The 22,578-nt window shown below is 40.1% G+C and overlaps 1 protein-coding gene across 1 annotated transcript in view; it reads right to left on the reverse strand.

Annotated features, from left to right (window-relative positions):
• Positions 1–1,637: 1,637 nt before the first annotated feature.
• YTHDF2 (YTH N6-methyladenosine RNA binding protein 2) overlaps positions 1,638–22,578 on the reverse strand; it is a 32,221-nt gene continuing 11,280 nt past the window's right edge. Inside the window, 1 exon segment of the mRNA XM_035019299.1 lies at positions 1,638–2,484. Within this exon segment, the coding sequence (XP_034875190.1) occupies positions 2,461–2,484 (24 nt within the window). The 3' untranslated portion in view covers positions 1,638–2,460.

Here is a 22,578-nt window from a genome sequence, read left to right on the forward strand (position 1 = left end):
CATATTGCTAGCCTGGGAAAAGATCAAAATTCCAAGTTCGGTTTCTACCGAATGCCTATCCCTTGCGCACCAGCATAAAGTTGAAAAATTTTAATTTGAACCATCATAAATCAGGAACTGTCTGTAAATCATTTTTCAAATAAAAGTAAAAATAATCGGCAATATCCAAGTTCATATTAACTCTAATGAAAAACTGAAAACTTTAGTATATGACCATTTATTTTCTTGCAGGTAGAAATACCTCTGAACCTCTCAAATAGTTTAGGTGGGGTGGAAACCAGATCTTCCAACATTTTGGGTCTCTATTTATTAGATTAAAGAAATTATGGAAGGGCACAAGCCAACCCACATTCATTGGGCCTCTCCATAACTCCAGAAGATTCATATATACACAGTGCTTTGAGACAAGAGTAGAAATGAAGTAATTAGGTGTTTGTCAGGCTATATCATTTTCCACCTACATCAGTAAGATAAACTCTAATAATCTTGTACAATTTAAAGAACTGCTTTAAAAAAAAATCAAGGGATGGTTTCTAAATTTCTCCAATAAAAGGAACCTTTTATTCCTTGGAAAAATGGAGCCGGGGCAGAGAAAATACAAGACCAGCTGCGGAACATCTATCTAGATACACTGTATCAGAAAGTAAGGAAGGGCTCCAAAAAAACATCGAGGACATGTGAAAAAGACACAAGAGCCAACTTAAAGGAGCTCCCAATTGCCAAAGCTGGGACAACTTGAGCAACAAAAAATAAATGACAGCATTGACCCACGGAATTAAATATACCTGAGTCAACACTGATAACAAATTTTTTAAAAATGGGGAGAAAGCACAGCTCCTCCTTACAGTAGGATTCGAATTAGCATAAATGTAGAATAGATCTAGCAAATAAACATTTGGCAACCGCCACAGTAATGTTTGTTGTAGGCAATAACAATCCAGATGTCAAAATTAGCGAACCAGAGATTGATAGTTTTAAAGTATACCCCTCCACGAGTTACTTAATTACAAAGGGAAAATCAATTAACTATACGATGGAGAAACCTGGCAGACACCACCTTAGCACCACGTGATCAAAGTCAGCATCACCAGTAGTTAAGACATATGAACATTATGTATCCTGATATAATGCAGTGAGAAGGGCCCGGGACTCTTGTGGTATTGTTACCAAAAAATAACTTCAATCTAATATTGAGAAAATATGAGGGGCGCCTGGGTGGCTCAGTCGTTAAGCGTCTGCCTTCGGCTCAGGTCATGATCCCAGGGTCCTGGGATCGAGCCCCACATCGGGCTCCCTGCTCCGCGGGAAGCCTGCTTCTCCCTCTCCCACTCCCCCTGTTCCCTCCCTCGCTGTGTCTCTGTCAAATAAATAAATAAAATCTTTAAAAATATATATATATTTGCTGAATGATTTAGTAGTGGCTCGACCTTCTCTGGGAAGCATTATGAATTCTGGCCCACCTTTTTCTTTACAGAGGTCACAGTTGTCCAGCCCTGGATACAAAAGCAAGCCTGAACTATTTCATTTCAGCAAACTTTCTAAAACCAGTTGCCATCTCATCTCGTACAAGTCCTTACACTCCGAATCTTTCATAAAACGTAGGAGACTCAAATCATACTAATAAATAGTACTAGAAGTGATGCTCAACAGGATCTCACGTTTATTGAGAAGTGATTAATGGTAAAAAGAAAGGCAATGCCCTTTCCTCATTGGCTGAACAATAAACTGAAGAAACATTCACTACACGTTTTACAATATTTTTCTCTTCCAAAATGCATTTCTGTAAACAAGTTTTTACCACTGTTCTTAGCTTTGAAATCAAATTAATCCTGACTTAATCAGTATAATGTACAAGAACAGAAATTTCTTAGGACTCCTAGTACTTTACTTTGAGTAACAAAGGGTCAGAGAAAATGAACCACCCTTAAAGACACAACCTTGGGTAACACTGTTAAATTCTCCAAGACAAAAATTCTTCATAAAAATGTTCTTCCAGTTCGGAAGGGAAAAACCAAATTCCCACTTTCTGGGGTGGAGGCCCAAAATCTTCTAAACTCAAGTGTTCTCCAAGTGCAAATGTCAAAATGGGGAGAGGAAAGGGTTTAAAAATTAGAGAAAACTGTATGCACTTACGGACTTTAAAATCCGGAAAACATAGTAGAAAGACAAAAAAACAAAGCATTATGCTCTGAAATCACAACCAAAGCCAAAATAAAAGGGACATTTTTCACCTAAACTACCTAGAGGGATTTTTTGTTTAGTTTTCTCTTTTTCTTTTTTTTTTCATTTTCCAGTTAAGTCCTATGTCTTTTGTGAAATTCCAATACTTAAACTGCAAGTCTGCAATCGTCTCTGAAGTCAATGAAATTAAGAAAAAAGTCCTAATTCTCTTGAAGGTCATTTTTTTCCTCATAGGATATGCAGATGCAACCGTTGCTGCAGTTTGTGCAGAACTGCCTTTTATTTGCCACGACCTTGACGTTCCTACAGAGGTTAAAAAAAAAATCGAAATGGTTAGTTAAAACTTATCTGAACATGCTAAAGAATTAAAACTTTATAAATAACTCAAAAGAAATTTAGTTATTTGTGCTAAATAGAATATACCTCACAAATAAAAGCTTTTACTTCCTATATTTTAAACCAAAGTAGTAAACACTCAATCCCAATACAAAATTATTTTTCTTTGACGTTAAAATTTCTTACATTACTTACAACAGATGTTTTCCAATTACAGTTGGCTTAGGCTAATACTCGTCAATCCCCCAAAATATGGGCCTAATGGAAGTAACTCAAACATGCATCAAAAGCCTAAAGAAAGGAAGGAGCATATAAAGTATACTAAAAAAACTCTTAACAGGGCGCCTGGGTGGCTCAGTTGGTTAAGCGACTGCCTTCGGCTCAGGTCATGATCCTGGAGTCCCGGGATCGAGTCCCACATCGCGCTCCCTGCTCGGCAGGGAGTCTGCTTCTCCCTCTGACCCTCCCCCCTCTCATGTGCTCTCTCGCTCTCAAATAAATAAATAAAATCTTTAAAAAAAAAAAAAAAAAAAACTCTTAACAGTACTAGAGTCATCCCATACTAGTCCTAAGGCCTTAAGCATATTCATAGGCCTCAAATTTCCTTTTTTGTGAAGTAAGGAGACCCATCTCACAGGGCTGTATGAAAATTAATGGGCTGACATATAGAAAGCTCTTAATCTATAGCAAAAAAAATTATCCTCTTCCCCTAGGGACTTTTTTTTTTTAATTTAAAGATTTTATTCATTTGACAGAGAGGCACAGCGAGAGAGGGAACACAAGCAGGGGGAGTGGGAGGAGAAGCAGGCTTCCCACAGAGCAGGGAGCCCGATGTGGGGCTAGATCCCAGGACTCTGGGATCATGACCTGAGCTGAAGGCAGACGCTTAACGACTGAGCCACCCAGGCGCCCCCGCTAGGGACAGTTTAAAATCCACTTAGAGATGGATTTTGAAAACTGACTTCCATACTTAAGTTTTCCCTGAAATAAATCTAAATGCTCATTTCTTAGTAAAAATCATTCTTCATGTACCTTTCATAAGTTTATCCTCAACAGCCTTAGTATCTTTTAAACTATGACCCAATCCATGTGTCTTTTTTATTTAAGAGAAGGAGGGAATGAGGGAGGGGGAGAGGGAGAGAATCTTTTTTATTTATTTATTTAAATTTTATTTTAGGGGCGCCTGGGTGGCTCAGTTGGTTTAAGTGACTGCCTTCAGCTCAGGTCATGGTTCCAGGGTCCTGGGATCAAGCCCCGCATCAGGCTCCCTGCTTGGCAGGAAGCCTGCTTCTCCTTCTCCCACTCCCCCTGCTTGTGTTCCCTTTCTCACTGCCCCTCTCTCTCTAGCTGTTAAATAAAATCTTTAAAAAATAAATTTTATTTTATTATGTTAATCACCATACACTACATCATTAGTTTTTGATGTAGTGTTCCATGATTCATTGTTTGCGTATAACACCCACTGCTCCATTCAATACGTGCCCTCTTTAATACCCATCACCAGGCTAACCCATTCTCCCACCCCCCTCCCCTCCAGAACCCTCAGTTTGTTTATCAGAGTCCATACTCTCTCATGGTTCGTCTCCCCCTCCGATTCCCCCCCCTTCATTTTTCAGAGGGAGAGAATCTTAAGCAGGCTCCATGCCCGTGCAGAACCCAACACAGGACTCCATCTCATGACCCTGAGATCATGACCTGAGTGAAAATCAAACGTCAAGCTGCTTAACCCACCCAGGCGTCCCTCAATCCACATGCCTTTTAAAAGCAAAAACAGTAAGTGGTTAGGAGCACACAGGCCTGAACTTACACTTGATTCATCAATCTGCTTGAGTAGAATCATCTGCTCCCATTTACCCAAGGTAAAGTATGATTCCTACTAAAAAGAATAGCCACTACCACTTAATGGGTTTCCATGTTCCAGATACTGTAAATAATAATGATCTTCATAACCATGCTGCAGGGACTGTATTATTCCTAAGAAAACTAAAGCTCAAAAAGTTCCTTGACCAGTATTACCTAATAAGAACCAGAATTCAAACCTAGGGCCATATACTATATAGGCTCTTTCTTAACACCATATTATTAACAAATATTTATGTAAAAGTCAACAAAGTGAAATTTTGTGATGGACTACCCCCAAATAAATTAACCCATAGATATAAAAATAGTATTCAGAAAGAGCAGTTATCTTTTTCTTTTTTAAAAGATTTTATTTGAGAGAGAAAGTGCGTGGACACACTCGTGAGTGGGGGAAGGAGCAGAGGGGGAGGGAGAGGGACCAGCACACTGTTCTGAGTGCAGAGCCCCACAAAGGGCTCAATCCCACAGATCAATCCCACGACCCTGAGGACCCTGAGATCACGACCCAACCCAAGCCAAAACCAAGAGTTGGACACTCGATTGAGCCACCCAGGTGACCCGAGCAGCTGTCTTTTTCTGATGTCCCATTTCACGTATCTGGAATTCGGGGATAAATTCAACTTTAAGTCATTTTGAAATTTCAAATTTAATAACTCACCATACACTCCTCTCTTGAAATCAAACTCAATTCAAGAACAAGAGATTCAATCCAACATAAAAAAGACCTCAAAAGTTTTGAATCCCCTCACTTTTTTGCCTTTCCTATATACTCTTCCAAAGTTTTGATAATAAACATCCTGCTTATAATAGGAAAATTGCAATTAAAACAAAATCTCTGCAGTTGATCAAAGTCAAACTTTAAACAGCACCTTGCTTCTCATCAATTTTAAACTCATCTACACCTGTTTTGTCTTTCGTAATTTGGATGAATACCATTTACCTAACCTCTCATCTATTATGGAACAAAATAATCTACACTTGGCTTCAGAAAATCTGGACTCTTCAGTGTTTCTTGACTCAATCTCAGTCCCATGCTTTTATTATTCTTTAAGCCAAGAACATCTGGCCTTCTGCCCCTCAGGGTATACCCCTTCCTTCTTAGAGACTTCCTTAACCACCACAGCTTCAATGTCTTTCTAAACCTGCATCCACAATTAAAAATTAAATTGCATTGTCCTGTTTTATGTAAATTAGTCCCAACTCAAAAAGCTCCTAGGAAGCAAACACTAGGTCTTCAACTAACCTCACTCACAAGCTTACGAGTTTAGCAGTAGGTAAACATGCTACAACTGACTTTTAAATAAAATTCCGGTTTTTTTAAGTTTTAAGTAGTCTCTACACCCAACATGGAGTTCCAACTCACAACCCCAAGATCAAGAGTCATTGAGTGCTCTTCTGACTGAGCCAGCCAGGCGCCCCACAGGTTTATTTTAAATTATGCAAATTACATACAAATAAATGGCATTAGCAGTCTTAAATCTCCTGATCAACATCAAGAAAACATCACACTGATACAATTCAGGCAAGCTTGATTAATTGCTGTGCTATTTCCAAATCGTTTTGATGTATACACAAAAATAATCTTATATAATTACAAATAATAAAGATAACATCCATCTTCTCAGAGATTATAAAGATATTTACGCATTCACATACTATCTTGAAAAGTAAAATAGATTCTGCGCCAATAAAAATAACAATTCACCAGATTTTTTTTTTTAAGTAGGAAAGGAAAAGAGCTTTACAGTGGAGAACTTGGTGAACACTTTAAGTGATCAAAATAACATTCCCAATAATGACATAAACAGCCTCCTATTGTGAGGCACTGAGGACACAAAGTCGCTTAGGTAGTATTCCTGCCGGAGAAACACAATCAGAATGTACACAATGAGGAAACCTTAGACAAACTGAGGCGCATTCTACAAAAATAAACAGCATATACTCTTCAGAAAGGCAATGTCATAAACAAAGCAGCTGGGTGGGTGGGGTGTGGTATGCATATGTAACCACTGCAGATTAAAAAAGACCCTAAAGACGAAAACGAAAAGATCCTGGATTGGAACCTGGATCATTAAAAAAATGGCTACCAAGGGGCGCCTGGGTGGCTCAGTCGTTAAGCGTCTGCCTTCGGCTCAGGTCATGATCCCAGTGTCCTGGGATCGAGTCCCACATCGGGCTCCCTGCTCGGGGGGAAGCCTGCTTCTCCCTCTCCCATTCCCCCTGCTTGTGTTCCTGCTCTCGCTATCTCTGTCAAATAAATAAATAAAATCTTAAAAAAAAAAAAAAAAAGATTTGTAGATAATAGTATTGTGTGTCAATGTTAAATATCCTGATGTTGATAACTGCACTGTGGCTGTAAGTGCATGTTCTTATTTTTAGGAATTAACAGCAAAATATTGAGAAGAAAAGGAGCCATCTGAAACTTACTTTCAAATGGTCAGAAAATTACACATCTCCAAGGAGAACAATAAAGTAAATGTGGCAAAATAGTACAGTGGCAAATCTGGGTGAAAAGTATATAGGCATTCTGTGTCTATTCTTGAAATTTCTCTAAGTTTGAAATTATTTCAAAATAAAGTTAATAAAATGGGGAGAAAATTACAGTTTTCATTTAATTCTGCAAATACGGGCTACACTAAAAGTCATGTGCAACAATTCATAAAACTTTGAAATGAGTTTATTTCAGGGGCACCTCGGTGGCTCACTCGGTTAAGTGTCTGACTCTTGATTTTGGCTCAGGTCTTGATCTCAAGAGTTATGAGATCGAGCCCCATGCTCAGCAGGCAGTCTGCTGGAGATTCTCTCTCCCTCTACCCCTCCTCCCCCTCTAAAAAAAAATAAATAAAATAATGAGTGTATTTCCTCAGACCTATACTAAAAGTCCTTAAACAGAGTACTTTTCTAAAAGATTTCATTTATTTGAGAGAGCGAACAAGCGGAGGGGTGGGGGAGAGGGAGAAGCAGGCTCCCTGCTGAGCAGGGAGCTAGACATGGGACTCGATCCTAGGACCCTGAGATCATGACCTGAGCCTAAGGTAGATGCTTAACTGACTGAGCCACCCAGGTGCCCCCAAACACGGAGTATTTTAGCAAAAAAGAAAATAGGGGCCCCTGGCTGGCTAAGTTGGTAGAGTGTGCAACTCTTGACCTCTGGGTTGTAAATTCAAGCCCCACACTGGGTGCAGAGATTACTTAAAAATAAATTAAAAATAAAATTTTTAAGTGTAAAAAACAAAAAAAGAAGTTACCCAGCAGCTTTTTACAAGTGTCTTAGAATGAGAAAAGATGACAAAGAGAATGTTCTAACACAAGGACCATTATTTTTACACACTTTTGGTCATTAAAACCTTTAGGTTTCTATAAAAGACTTCTCCTTACAGCAGCTTTCTTTCACTTTTGTGACTACTTCCTATTACCACTGAGAACAATTCCACTAAATGCTTTGACAATTTATGGCCAAAGGGCTTCACTTGTAGATCAGCTGTATTTGCTGACATTACTAATCAACCAGTCCTACCCTAGTAATATTTAATAAATAAAAAGTAAGGAGGTGGGGGGAACCAGGAGAATGATGATGGATATATAATAAAGGGAAGAGAGAAGAGCACAAAAAAGCAAAATTGGATCTCCAATGGGTCCAAGTCCCAACCAGAACTGCCATGAGCAGGGCAAGTGGTATGTCAAACTGTTTTTCCCCATGCTGTCATGTGGAACTGGCCTACCCCTTTTTTAAATCTAGTGCTTCTAGAGCCACAGGCTAGACAGTTACAGTGAGATCCGTGGTAAGAACTGGCTGAAGTGGTGAGTCAAGGTTAAGCTCCTGCCATGGATTTGCTTTCTGAAATAAGGTAAACATAAGATCCTCAAGCACAAACACAAAATAAATTATAAAGTCCCACTTAGCCAGAAGACAATGCTAGAAGGGAAGATGCATGCATTCCTAGAGCTTAAGGATCTTGTACTGGTAATAAACAAAGAACAGAGGAAAATCAGAGCCAAGATCTTACTGAATTCACACCCTATCCCTAAATTTCCCATTAGGACACATTCAACCTAATCTTGAAATCAATCCATAATCTCAACAAGAACAATAACGAGATTAAAGAAAAAATCTTAAGAAATAAAGATAAATTTAAAGATATTAAGAAAGTGTAAATCAAGGGAAAAAGTTTCTAGCCCTCAGCATCTGGTCTGCCACTTAAATAACTAGAGGTAATACCCATATTAATCACCCATCCCACCTGAGCCCCTCCCCAGTTTACATCTACGATTATAAAATACAAAACTTCATCTCTAGGAAATATCCTAAAATCCACAAGGTGGCAATGTTACCTAAAATCCGCACATTTGAAACCTCTTCCTGTGATACGAATAGATCTCTCTGCAGATTTATTTTTCCTCTATTTAGCTTAATATCCTCGTTTCTAATACCATCCCACTCCCTCCACTTTTAAGAAGCCCTTAAACACAACTGAGACATATATTTATTTGCTGGCTATAATTTTATTAACCTTAAAAAGTGATATTCACCCCTAAAATTAAGTTTACTTATATAGCCCTCAACTAATTTTTCCTATGTCCCCATGGGCCTTGAGAAAAAGGAACAGAAATTTCAGTGTCCCTGGCTGAAAGTAAGAGAATGCTGAGATGGGCTAACATGAAAAAATGTGATTATACTAAAATCACTTTTACGGAGACATATGCACTTATATGTGAAATCTAAAAAACAAATGAATAAACAAAGCAGAAACAGACCCATAAATACAGAGAAAAAACTGATGGTTGCCAGAGGGGAGTTGGGAGGGATAGGAAAATGGATGAGGAGAGTGGGAGATACAGCCTTCCAGGTATGGAATGAGTAAGAGGATAAAATGTACAGCAAAGGGAATATAGTCAATGATATTGCATGGTGACATAGCCTTATATGGTGACAGATTGGTAGCTACATTTGTGGTGAGCAGAGTGTAACATATAAACTTGTCCAGTCATATCACTATGCTGTACTTGGGCACCTGCATGGCTCAGTCAGTTGGGGGTCCGACTCTTGATTTCAGCTTGAGTCATGGTCTCAGGGTCATGGAATTGAGCCCCATATGGGGCTCTCCACTCGGCGTGGAGTCTGCTTAAGACTCTCTCACCTTTCCCTCTGCCCCTCCCTACCATTCCCTCTCTAAAATAAATACATCTTAAAAATACATATATATCTTTGGGGCACCTGGGTGGCTCAGTCGGTTAAGTGTCTGACTTCAGCTGTCATGATCTCAGGGTCCTGAGATGGAGCCCCATGTCAGGCTCCCCACTCAGCAGGGAGTCTGCTTTTCCCTCTTCCTCTGCCCCTCCCCCCTTTCATGCTCTGTCTCTCCCTCAAATAAATAAATAAAATCTTTAAAAAAAAAATCTTCTAGGGACACCTGGGTGGCTCAGTCTGTTAAGCGCCTGCCTTTGGCTCAGGTCATGATCCCAGGGTCCTGGGATCGAGTCCCACATCGGGCTCCTTGCTCAGGGGGGAGCCTGCTTCTCCCTCTGCCTGATCTGCCTGCTGCTCTCTGCTTATGCACACTTTTTTTTTTTTTTTAATATTTTATTTATTTATTCATGAGAGACAGAGAGAGAGAGAGAGGCAGAGGGAGAAGCAGGCTCCCAAGGAGCAGAGAGCCCGATGCGGGACTCGATCCCAGGACCCTGGGATCATGACCTGAGCCGAAGGCAGACGCTTAACCATCTGAGCCACCCAGGCGCCCTGCTTGTGCGCACTCTTTGACAAATAAATAAATTAAAAAAAAAAAAAAATCTTCTACCTTCTCATCCCCTTTTAAGTTTTTCTAGGTGCAGAAATGGTCATTTAGTTGGAATGAATTTGTGGGAACTGAAGGACGAGCAACAAGATAAAGTTAATGCATTAAATAACATTTCCTACCATCAAATTCTTTCCAAGACTGCTAATTACAAGCTGAACTCCTATACACATTTTACCAAAAGGGTTAGAAGTAAAAAGCCTAGATAATCTACTATTTTCAGTACCTGAATAATAATTCTGACTAGTAACAGAACAAGAGTAAGATAAATCATACATTAACATTTTTTTAGCTTAACTAAAATAATGAGAAAACACTAGCTCCAAATCAAATGAAATGGCCTGACATTCTAGACTATTCTCTACATCACTCCTTGGTTTTCCAGTAAAAACTACATTTGAACCAAAACTAATTTCACAATAAAACCAATTTCTCAAAACATTTCATAATACAATTTAACAAATAAGATTGTTTGGGTTTTTTTTTTTTTTAAGATTTTATTTATTTATTTGACAGAGACAGCGAGAGAGGGAACACAAGCAGGGGGGAGTGGGAGAGGGAGAAGCAGGCTTCCCGCTGAGCAGGGAGCCCAATGCAGGACTCCATCCCAGGACCCTGGGATCATGACCTGAGCCGAAGGCAGATGCTTAACGACTGAGCCACCCAGGCGCCCGACAAATAAGGTTTTTAATAGCTTCTCAAATCCCCTCCATTCCCAGTACAAGCATATTTTGCATTTGACAGATAAATTCAGAATGAAGTAATCATCAGAATATACTTTCCAGTCATCTGATGAGATGCTCCAGCTCTACCTCCAAAAAATATTAACAACTCCAGGAATGCCTGGGTGGCTCAGTCGCTAAGCGTCTGCCTTCGGCTCAGGTCATGATCCCAGGGTCCTGGGATCGAGCCCCGCATCGGGCTCCCTCTTTGGTGGGAAGCCTGCTTCTCCCTCTCCCTCTGCTGCTCCCCCTGCTTGTGTTCTCTCTCTAACAAATAAAAATCTTAAAAAAAAAAAAAAAAAAATTAACAACTCCATCAATACCTCTCTAGTCCAAGCTACTGTCATCTCTCACCTGGAATGTGCCACTCTTAAATGACCTCCCTTTCACTCTTGTGCCCTCTTCAGTGTATTCCAAGGGCTGGACCCCAAAATGGAAACTCAGTAGCACTATTAGGTAGCATGCCAAAAGTTACTGAAGAATCTGATGATTCAAAATAAACAAGTTATATTTATGTGTATACATAAATATGCCTAATCTCACAGATCACAATCATTCATAAAAGACCTGTACGTGAAGAATTTATATATAATTTAATTCTAACACCCACAATAAGGTATTTTTCTGATTAAAAAAAATACTAAAGCGGGGCGCCTGGGTGGTTCAGTCGGTTGGGCATCTGCCTTTGGCTCAAGTCGTGATCCCAGGGTCCTGGGATCAAGCCCCCAGTCGGGCTCCTTGTTCAGTGCGTAGGTTACTTCTCCCTCTCCCTGCAGCTCCCCCTGCTTGTGCTATCTAAAACCTTAAAAAAACAAACAAACAAAAAAACTAAAGCTCAGAGAAGTTTACTAGCTCTAATCATAGTGGTAGATAGGATTTTAGGTCTTCTAGAGCCCTTAGCCTTTCTGCTACTATAAATATATGTTAACAAGACCACAGACTCTAGAATTCATGCTCTCTATAAGTAATATCAACCAGATACATAAATACTCTATTACTTACAGAGAAATACTCTATAAGTAATATCAACCAGATACATCATATGTAACATACTTTATAGAATCCTTTCCCCCATCCAAAAAAATGGATTACCTTTAAAAAATCAGCCTTTAAACATCTTAGTTTGGGCAACTTCAAGATGGCTAGTGGCCACTAAATATTACAGCTTAAAATTAACTCTCTAAAAAATTAACATTCTCTAAGAAAGGAAGATACAATAAAAAGGAACATTAAATAATGCAAAACTTAGGGGCACCTGGGTGGCACAGTTAGTTAAGCATCTGATTCTTGGTTTTGGTTCAGGTCATGATCTCAGGGTCCTGGGATGGAGACCCGCGTAGGGCTCTGCTGAGCAAGGAGTCTGCTTGATCTCTCTCCCTCTCCCTCCGCCCTTTCCACTTGTGCTCTCTCCCCCCCTCTAAAATAAATAAATCTTTAAATAATGTAAAACTTAAAAACATTAGTGTCTCTTAGAAACAGCCACAATGTCTCTAAAAAGCAGATTATAACATCAAGTTACAGGGGCACCTGGGTGGCTTGGTCAGTTAAGCCTCCGACTCTTGATTTCAGCTGAGGTAATGATCTCAGGGTCATGAGATCCAGCCCCATGTTGGGTTCCACAATGGGCATGGAGCCTGCTTAAGATTGTCTCTCGCCTTTTGGCCCTCCCCTCACTTAAAAAAATTTTTTTTTTAAATAAATAACATCAAGTTACAGATGTAGGATATTAAGCCAAAGAGACTGCCACCTTTTAATGGAAAAGTATGGCAACTCATTAGAGACTCATAATACTGACAGATGACTAAAAATGGGCAAACTGCTGAAAATACCACAGTACTGAAAGGTTTAGCAAAATCGGCCAGGTTTATCAAACACATGTGAATTCTAACACTGCTTTTAAAGATGAAGTCTTTTTTTTTTTTTTAAAGATTTTATTTTATTATTTATTTGAGACAGAGAGAATGAGAGACAGAGAGCATGAGAGGGAGGAGGGTCAGAGGGAGAAGCAGACTCCCTGCCGAGCAGGGAGCCCGATGCGGGACTCGATCCCGGGACTCCAGGATCATGACCTGAGCCGAAGGCAGTCGCTTAATCAACTGAGCCACCCAGGCGCCCAAAGATGAAGTCTTGACACAAACAGGTTAGAGACTTTTGGGGGGAAGACAGGACTACAGTACAAAGAAACTTAGGAACCAAACTTACAGGAAAAATAAGTATGAGGAATTTGAGGTAAGAGGCATACAAAACACTTAATAATGATATACATAATCCAGGAGTTCTCAAACTTGAAAAATACAAGAGTCACCTATAGATAAGGGCTGATAAAATGCAGATTCCAAGGCCTTGCCTCCACAGATGCTCCTTCAGTAGGTGAGAAAGGACAAGAATCTGCAGTTTAAGTACTCACAGATGGTAATTTACGTAAACTGATAAACTTCTCAATCAACTTCTAATCCCATAAAAAAAATGCCTAGGGAGCTCACTAAATTAAATTTTTACTTTAATAAGTCTGTGTGTAGAGCCTAGTTACCAGTATTTCTGTAAATACACTTTCCAGATGACTCAAAGTTTATTTTATATCATTGTTACCATCTTTTTGTTTATACTCTGAAACACTCACCTAGGTCCACCCTGCTCCCCTCCCCATCCTTTCTGCAAGCTTAGGATTCCAAGTAAAGTAACATTTGCCATAAATGATTTGAATTACCCAAGAACTTGTCTGGGTTCTAGTTCTGGCTCTGCGACTAAACAGAATCTTTTTTTTTTTTTAATTTTTATTTATTTGAGAGAGAGAGGGAGAGAGAGCACAAGCAGGGGGAGGGGCAGAGGGAGAGAGAAGCAGACTCCCTCACTGAGCAGGGAGCCCAGTGCGGGGCTCGATCCCAGGACTCTGGGATCATGACCTGAGCCAAAGGCAGACTCCCATCCAACTGAGCCACCCAACTGTTTAGGTGCCCCTAAACATAAGTAATCTTGCAAATTTGTGTCAAAAATGAGAGTGAGACAGACTAAAACCTTCCCAATTTTATAACCTTTTCAGAGTACATTATGTCCAGAGCCATTTGTGTTCCCCCTATTCCTGCTGCCTGTCATTAGCAGCAACTTTCACAAGCTTAGGCAGAGTAGATCCAATTAGCTCCATTTTGATGCTTGTGATGAGGGAAGTATAAACCTGAGTGCTTAAACAAAGGTTTAAAATTTCAATTAATTATGCTCTCCTCATATACCCTCAAAGAGGTGAATGGCATCAGTAGATAACAGAACATTGTTGTTAACTGTTTTGAATGATAAATGTGGGGGCGCCTGGCTGGCTCAGTCAGTACAGCATGTGACTCAATCTCAGGGTTGTGAGCTGGAGCCCACACTGGGTGTAGAGATTACTTAAAGATAAAATCTTAAAAAAAAAAAAAAGAAAGAAAGAAAGAAAGATAAATGTGAAGATGCAGCAAAGCATAAGAACAAAAAAAGCTTTGGGGCAAAACAAATTCCAGCTCATCTACAACTTAGATCTTAGTGATCATGAGGAAGTTCTACCTTCTAAATCACAGTTCCCTAACTGTAAAATGAAGATAATCTTATAAAGACTACAAAAAGGGGGGGGGGGTGCCTGGGTGGCTCAGTCGATTAAGCATCTGTCTTCGGCTCAGGTCATGATCCCAGGGTCCTGGGATGGAGCCCCGCATCAGACTCCCTACTCAGTGGGGACCCTGCTTCTCCCTCTCCCGTTTCCCCTGCTTGTGCTCGCGCTTTCTCTGTCAAATAAATAAAATCTTCAAACAAACAAAAAGACTATTAAAAGGGATCAGAGACAAGATACGAAAAGTGCCTAATATATAGATGTCCCAAAAATGGCTAAATATGGGTATATACCTAAAGTACTAAGCGGAAAAAGCAGGACAAAATACTACACAGAACATGATTATTACTGTATAAACCACTTGCATAAGAAAAGCCAAGCAAAATGCCAAAACAATGAGTGATTTTGTCAGAGTAAAGAAATTATGGGTGACTTTTTTCGTTTTCTATACTTTTTATAATTTGATTTTACAATGAAAAATGCAAAGACAAAATTTGCAAATACTACTATAAAATTTGCACACTGGAAATTTTTCACATGCAAACACTTTAAAATTCTGTAAGCTATCCACACCCTGATTACCAAAAAAGTTCACATAAAGTCAAAAGTTTATATAAATCTACCTTTTCTAAATTGTTTCCTGTATTACATAAGTGATATGGCCAAATTTTTAATTTTGACATATATAGCGAAGTACTAAATATAAGAACCACCAGATCTGGGCGCCTGGGTGGCTCAGTCGTTAAGCGTCTGCCTTCGGCTCAGGTCATGATCCCAGGGTCCTGGGATCGAGTCCCGCATCGGGCTCCCTGCTCGGCAGGAAGCCTGCTTCTCGCTCTCCCACTCCCCCTGCTTGTGTTCCTGCTCTCGCTATCTCTCTCTCTGTCAAATAAATAAATAAAATCTTTAATTAAAAAAAAAAAAAAAAGAACCACCAGATCTTTTAATAGCAGTGCAAAAGAGTTGGAAAGATTAGTTGCCTGTCTCTTCCTTCCCCCTCCCCCATATCTAACAGCTCAAACTTGGGGGTTTAGCCATTTTCTTCCTTCATCTTTCCACTATTTTTCCTATCCATCCTTCCAGACCCAACTCAAATACAATCCTCCATTAATATGTCTTGACTCTAGCCCTAACTGGTCTTGCTATTCTTTTCTTGTACACTTAGTCTCATACTGTAAAATTAGCATTTTAATATACACTGTCCTATACTGTTTCATTTATTGAGATCTTCTCCCTATGATTAACTGGAGTTAAATCAGTTCAATCAGGAATTGTTTATTCAGCAAGAGATGAAAAGCATTAGGGCACTATTTACTGAGCTAGTTGTTATACTAGAAGAATCTGGTCCAGAGAAGGTGGCAGCATGCAAATTTAAACTGAATTACTTGCTTCTGTGGAGGAGAAAGGCAGAGGGACGATATGAGTTACCATACTCAGAGGTTTTCTCCTTGGTCATTTGCAGACTTGCAGGATTCAACGGTGAAGAGAGAGATTATTTTTGTTTGCCCTAATTCAGGAACAGAGCAATTTCCTCCTCTACTCTACGTGAAACTCCTGAACAGCTACAGCCAGCAGTCCTTTGTCACACTAGGGCAGTCAAAACCAATGCTGTGGCCTCCCCACCTTTTATGAGATAGTCTTCCTCATATCCCCATCCCCGTAGACCAAATAAACCAACACACCTAGATGAGATGCTGAAGCTGCAGGAGCTTACACTTCTTCAATTACAAAATAGACCCACCCCAACTTCCATGTACCATTCCTCCATTTTAAAAATTTCACATCATCCAATGGGTTCCAAATTATGCTTCAGAGGGGAGAGGCTTTGGGGATCTCCCGGGGGGGGGGGGGGGGGGGGGGGGGGGGAGCGCCTAGCACTTAAGGTTAGCAATTCACAGGGTTCTGAGTAAGGTTTTGTTTGGGAGGAAAAGAAGAATTCACTCCTAAAAAGCCTGAAAACGGTTATAGGACTAATCTTTACTTCTGGCAAGTAAGCACAAAGGCTCACATCTGAGTAATTCTTGTTTTAAACTATTCAGAGTAGAGAGTAAATGATTCTAGAGTTGCTAACTATCCTTATCCCAAAATGGTGATGTTTGGAAAAACAGCAGTCCCCTCTGGATCAATCTTTAGCCATATCAAAAAAACAAAATACTGCAATTTTTTAATACCTATTGTATTTCAGACATTTTTATATGGTCTCATTTACCAAAACAGCCCATACTAACTAGATAAAAACTGGTCTTACTTCCAGCAGCTCAAACTTTACTGAATCTCTTTAAGGCCTGGAACACCTTGTGGGTGACGAAGAGTTGAAACAATATAGAAAAAAAAAAAATAAATGCAGAGTCTGCTGAGTAATGTATGGACACCAAAACCTTCAAATACCTAACAACAAAGCCCTCTCATGTTACTTTTATTCAACAGATAGCCATTGGCATTTCCAATCATCAGCTACCTCTCTGCAACCTCTGAGTAAGTTGATTATACTCCACTGCTCCCTCTTTAACCCATCCTTTAAATTGTGTTACAGGGGTTCTTCCTTTGACCCTCTTCTCTTACTGTGTGTTGGCTCTAGAACCCCACTGCAGAAACAGGTCACCAGCTCTCCTTTCTCAGTTTATGTGACTTTACAAAATTATTCTTTTTTGTGCTTCAGTGTCTTTATCTGTAGAATTAGACAGTTGCACCTACCTAACAATAATATAAGAATTAAATGAAAACTAACAAATACGTATTCAGGACAGAAGTGTGGTAAATACCATAGTGTTCAATAATTTCAGCCATTATTTTTATGACCAATATTCTTGACCTCTTATACTCTTTCATGCCTTTGCCTCTACTGAAGTCTTAAAAAACCTTTCTTTCTTGAGCTCCAGACCCTACTATCACCCTACTGTCCCCCATAGGTAGCCCTAACACTACCTCTAAAAGACAACACATCTCCAAACCCCCTAAGTTTAACCTGCTGCTCATCCTTTTTTTTTTTTTTAAACAATAACTAGTCAGGAAATATGTACATTCTTTAAATCCACCTTTCCCATCATTGTTTTGGTTCAGGTCTCATGGTCTTTTTCTTCCAAACCTGTTAAAGCCTCTGATTTGGTCTTTGAGCCACCTACACCTATCATTTACTAGATGAGCTTAGTTAAGTTGCTAACCTGAGTTTCCATTTTCCTATCGGTAACTATGAGACATGGCCTTCCAAGGTTGGTATGGGGATTAAAGGAAGACTATGAAAGTGGCTAACAAATCAGTGCTCAGTAAGCATTTCACCCTTCCCATCCTCCACACTGTCATTCCACATAATTCCCTTACAATCCAACTAAAACAGAAGTATATAATAAAAATGCAAAGCCCTGGAGTGCCTAGGTGGCTCAGTTGGTTAAGCATCTGCCTTCGGCTCAGGTCACGATCCTAGGGTCCTAGGAGCCTGCTTCTCCCTCTCCCACAGTCCCTCTCCCTGCTCATGCACACTGGCTCGCTCTCCCTCAAATAAAATCTTTAAAAAAAAAAAATTGCAAAGCCCCGGAGCACCTGGGTGGCTCAGTCGGTTAAGCATGTGACTCTTGATTTCAGCCCCTGAGATGGAGCCCTGCACTGAGCTCCACGCTGGGTGCGGAGCCTACTTTAAAAAAAAAAAAAAAAAAAGTGGGGGGAAAAAAACAAAGCCCTTCATATACTGCTGGGCCCAACCAACCTCTCCAGCTTTACCAATTACTATTCTTTTCCACTTCTCATTATTCTGAAAACATAACCTGAGCATTCATGAGATCATGTTTATGAACATGCTGTCTCCTCTTCCTAGAATGCCCTCCCCACTTTTCTATCTGGCAAACTCCACATAATGGCCCATGGGCTTTGGGGCCTGAGAGAGTTCTGTATCTATTCAGATGTAATTCCAACATATTTTCATTTATCATTCATTAAGACAAAAGTGAAACGAAAATATGTCAGAACTTCACTAGTTCATCCATAATTTGAGCAACTTCTCTGCTAAACCGGATAATACTTTTCAAATTCTGGAAGACTATTTTCTCAAATTTTTGTGCTATTCAAAATATGCAGAGCTACAGACATGACACACTTAAATTTAATCTGCATTAATATTTTCTCTATCACTTTAAGGCAGACAATTAACAAAAACCAAGTCCTGATTTGTATACATAGCATTTGTCAATTTTTTTTTTTTTTTTTAAGATTCTGAGTGCCTGGGTGGCTCAGTTGGTTAAGCGACTGCCTTCAGCTCAGGTCATGATCCTGGAATCCCTGGATCGAGTCCCGCATCGGGCTCCCTGCTCGGCAGGGAGTCTGCTTCTCCCTCTGACCCTACCCCCTCTTATGTGCTCTCTCTCTCTCAAATAAAATCTTAAAAAAAAAAATTAGCTTTTTTTTATGATTTTATTTGTCAGAGTGAGAGAAAGAGCAAGAGAAAGAAAGCATTCTAGTGCACAAGCAGGGGGAGTGGCAGGCAGAGGGAGAAGCAGGCTCCCCGCTGAGCATGGAGCCCGATGTGGGACTCGATCCCAGGACCCCGGGATCGTGATCTGAGCTGAAGGCAGATGCTTAATTGACTGAGCCACCGAGGCATCCCAGCATTTGTCAATTTTCATGGTGTAAATAACATGGCAGAGCTATGTATTATATATTGTTTATATACAATATTATATATCGATACAATAGATACAAATAATCTCAAGAGTGATAAATGTATTTATTATGGTTTAACGGTAACAGTAACTATATAGTAAGTTTATGTAGTTTAATTGTAATTTTATAATGTTTTTTTTTTTTTTTTTTAAAGATTTTATTTATCTGACAGAGAGCGAGAGAGACAGCTAGAGAGGGAACACAAGCAGGGGGAGTGGGAGAGGGAGAAGCAGGCTCCCCGCTGAGCAAGGAGACCGATGCAGGACTCAATCCCAGGACCCTGGGATCATGACCTGAGACGAAGGCAGCCGCCTAACGACTGAGACACCCAAGAGCCCCTGTTTAACAGCCAGGTTGCTAAATTTTTTTTTTTTTTTTTTTTTTTTTTTAGATTTTATTATTTGAGAGAGAGAGAGAGCACAAGCTGGGGAAGTGGCAGAGGGGGAGGGAGAAGCAGGCTCCCTGATGAGCAGGGAGCCCGATTTGGGGCTAGATCCCAGGACCCTGGGATCATGACCTGAGCCAACTGAGCCACCCAGACGCCCTGCTAAAATTCTTAAAAGCTAAACAGCTCACAATTAGCCAGCTACACATAATTGACAACTGAAATACCAAACCACCACTTATTAAGCAATAAGAACTTACACAAATAACCTCTTTGAGGCTGCTACTGCTTATGAGAATATACTAAACTTTTATATGCACTATGTGCCAAGCACTGTGCTATCACCTGAGTGCTTATTACTCATTCTGACATGGTTCAAATGTTATTTCCTCCATGAAGCCTTCCTTAATTTCCCCAAATTTATCACTCTTGTTCAGAAAACCATTTCTTCATTCCTCTATTACAGCTATTATCCCGTATTTTATCCATTTTATTGTCCTCTTTGCCTTCCTAAGGCAAAGATGGTACTTTGTTTATCAATTAACACAAACATTTGTTCAAAGATGAATACAAACAAAGGGCATGGTTCAAGGAGATCCAAATTCAGTGTCATCTATTCTCTTCCAGTCCTCCTCTAAGGAGGCTGCAGAAAGGCATTTTATCTATCCACAAAACAAGGAAGGTAATGAGTAACACAAATAGAATTTCCTTAACCCTTTTGTCAGAGAGACAAGTAAACTTATCTGCAAGACAGAAGTAGACATAAAGAGCCTTAGAATTTTACAAAAAGTTCAGGTTTGCCATCTCAATTAAAACAGGATACCCAGGGACGCCTGGGTGGCTCAGTCGGTTAAGCGGCTGCCTTCGGCTCAGGTCATGATCCCAGGGTACTGGGATCGAATCGCATCGGGCTCCCCTCTGCCTGCCACACTCCCCCTGCTTGTACTCTCTCTCTCTCTAGCAAATAAATAAATATTTTTAAAAAACAACAACAAAAAAACCCAGGATACCCAGCGTTCCATTAGTTCTGAAGAGGCAACTTAAACCAGTGGTGGGGGGTAGAAATACTATATGGAAAGGAACAATACGCCATGGTTATTTATTCTCTAAGCATTTAATAAGAAAACATATTTGGCTAAAGTGATGTTTTCTTTCTAACTTTTGTATCACAAATTTTACTTGGATGTTTTTAATTTTTTTCTCAAGTTGAAAATAGAGCAGGGGTGCCTGGCTGGCTCAGTCAGTGGAACATGTGACTCTTGATTTCGGGCTCATGAGTTAAAAGCCCCACATTGGGCACAGAACTTACTCAAAAAAGAAAAAGAAAATGGAGCCAAGGTCAACAGCTTCAAATATTTCCCAACAGGGGAGGGGAGTAAATGCCCACATCAAAGGGTTAGGAGGAAGATGGCCATAAAGAAGAAAACAAACAAACCCAAAAAACTTCCTTATAAAGAGAAACACTGGGGTACCTAGGTGGCTCAGTCAGTTAAGTGTCCAACTCTTTGATTCTGGCTCAGGTCAGGATCTCAGGGTCATGAGATCTCTCCTGCTTAAGATCCTCCCTTCTCCCTCTGCCCCTCCCCCTCCTTTCTCTTAAAAAAAAAGAAACAAACATTACTTGCACCAACACCATAGGAAAACTGGATTTTAAGAAAAAGGAAACACTTCTCTTAAATAATCATTTTTTATATTTTTTAAGCTTTTATTTATTTGAGAGAGAGAAAGAATGCGTGAGCGTGTGAACACAAGACCGGGGAGGAGCAGAGAGAGAGGGAGAAGCAGACTCCCTGATGAGCAGGGATCCCAAAGTAGGGCTGGATCCCAGGACCCCGGGATCATGACCTGAGCCAAGGCAGGTGCTTAATCGACTGAGCCCCCCAGGCACCCCCTCCTCTTCAGTATGTTTAAAATAACAATTTTTTCATTAATACTAATGCAGTAAATATTTTTAAAAATAACTATCCATATACTTTATCTGTACTAAGATTTACTGGGAATGTATCAATCCTTTCTGTCATCCATGTCCTTCTAGCCTCAAGTCCTTTATTTTTTATATGTAATAAGTAATTAGGTCAAAAATTACAAAACAGAAATAACCTTCCTAAAAAGACCTTAGTTTAATAGCATCCATTCCTCTCTCCATGAATTTCAAATGTTATCTTGGGCTGGCTAACCCTCTTATTCTTGGTTTCTCTGGTCTAGACTATTCCACATATAAATCTTCTCCAAATCATATCTAATAAAAGTTCTTTTGGTCTCTTCTTGAAACCCTCCTGTGACTAAGAACTCCGTTTTTAGAAAGTTCTCCCTTCTATTTACAAAAATCTTCCTCCCTAGGGCGCCTGGGTGGCTCAGTTGGTTAAGCGACTGCCTTCGGCTCGGGTCATGATCCTGGAGTCCCGGGATCGAGTCCCGCATCGGGCTCCCTGCTCGGCGGGGAGTCTGCTTCTCCCTCTGACCCTCCTCCCTCTCATGCTGTCTCTCATTCTCTCTGTCTCAAATAAATAAATAAAATCTTAAAAAAAAAAAAAAATCTTCCTCCCTAGAACCTCGATCCACTGGTTCTGGTGCTGTCTTCTGGCATGGAGAATAAACCTACCAGTCCTTTTTTTTTTTTTTTTTTAAGTGAGATCTATGCCCAACATGGGGCTTGAATTCGTGACCCTGAAATCCGGACGTCATGTGCTCTGCCAATTGAGCCAGCCTGACACCCCTAAACCTACCAGTCTTAAAGGCATTTGATAACGGCTATCATATTCCCCTTCCAAATCATCTCTTCTAAGCTAACCATTCTTTTTTTTTTTTTTTTTAAAGATTTTATTTATTTATTTGAGAGCGAGAATGAGAGAAAGAGAGAGCATGAGAGGGGGAGGGTCAGAGGGAGAAGCAGACTCCCTGCCGAGCAGGGAGCCCGATGCGGGACTCGATCCCAGGACTCCAGGATCACGACCTGAGCCGAAGGCAGTCGCTTAACCAACTGAGCCACCCAGGCGCCCCGTAAGCTAACCATTCTGATAAACACTAAGGGATATGATGAGAAACAAAATAATGTGTATGAAACACATCACT

Source organism: Mirounga leonina, unplaced genomic scaffold (genome assembly GCF_011800145.1).
Source record: "Mirounga leonina isolate KUSES-001 unplaced genomic scaffold, KU_Mleo_1.0 Mir_173, whole genome shotgun sequence".
Lineage (NCBI taxonomy): Eukaryota > Metazoa > Chordata > Mammalia > Carnivora > Phocidae > Mirounga > Mirounga leonina.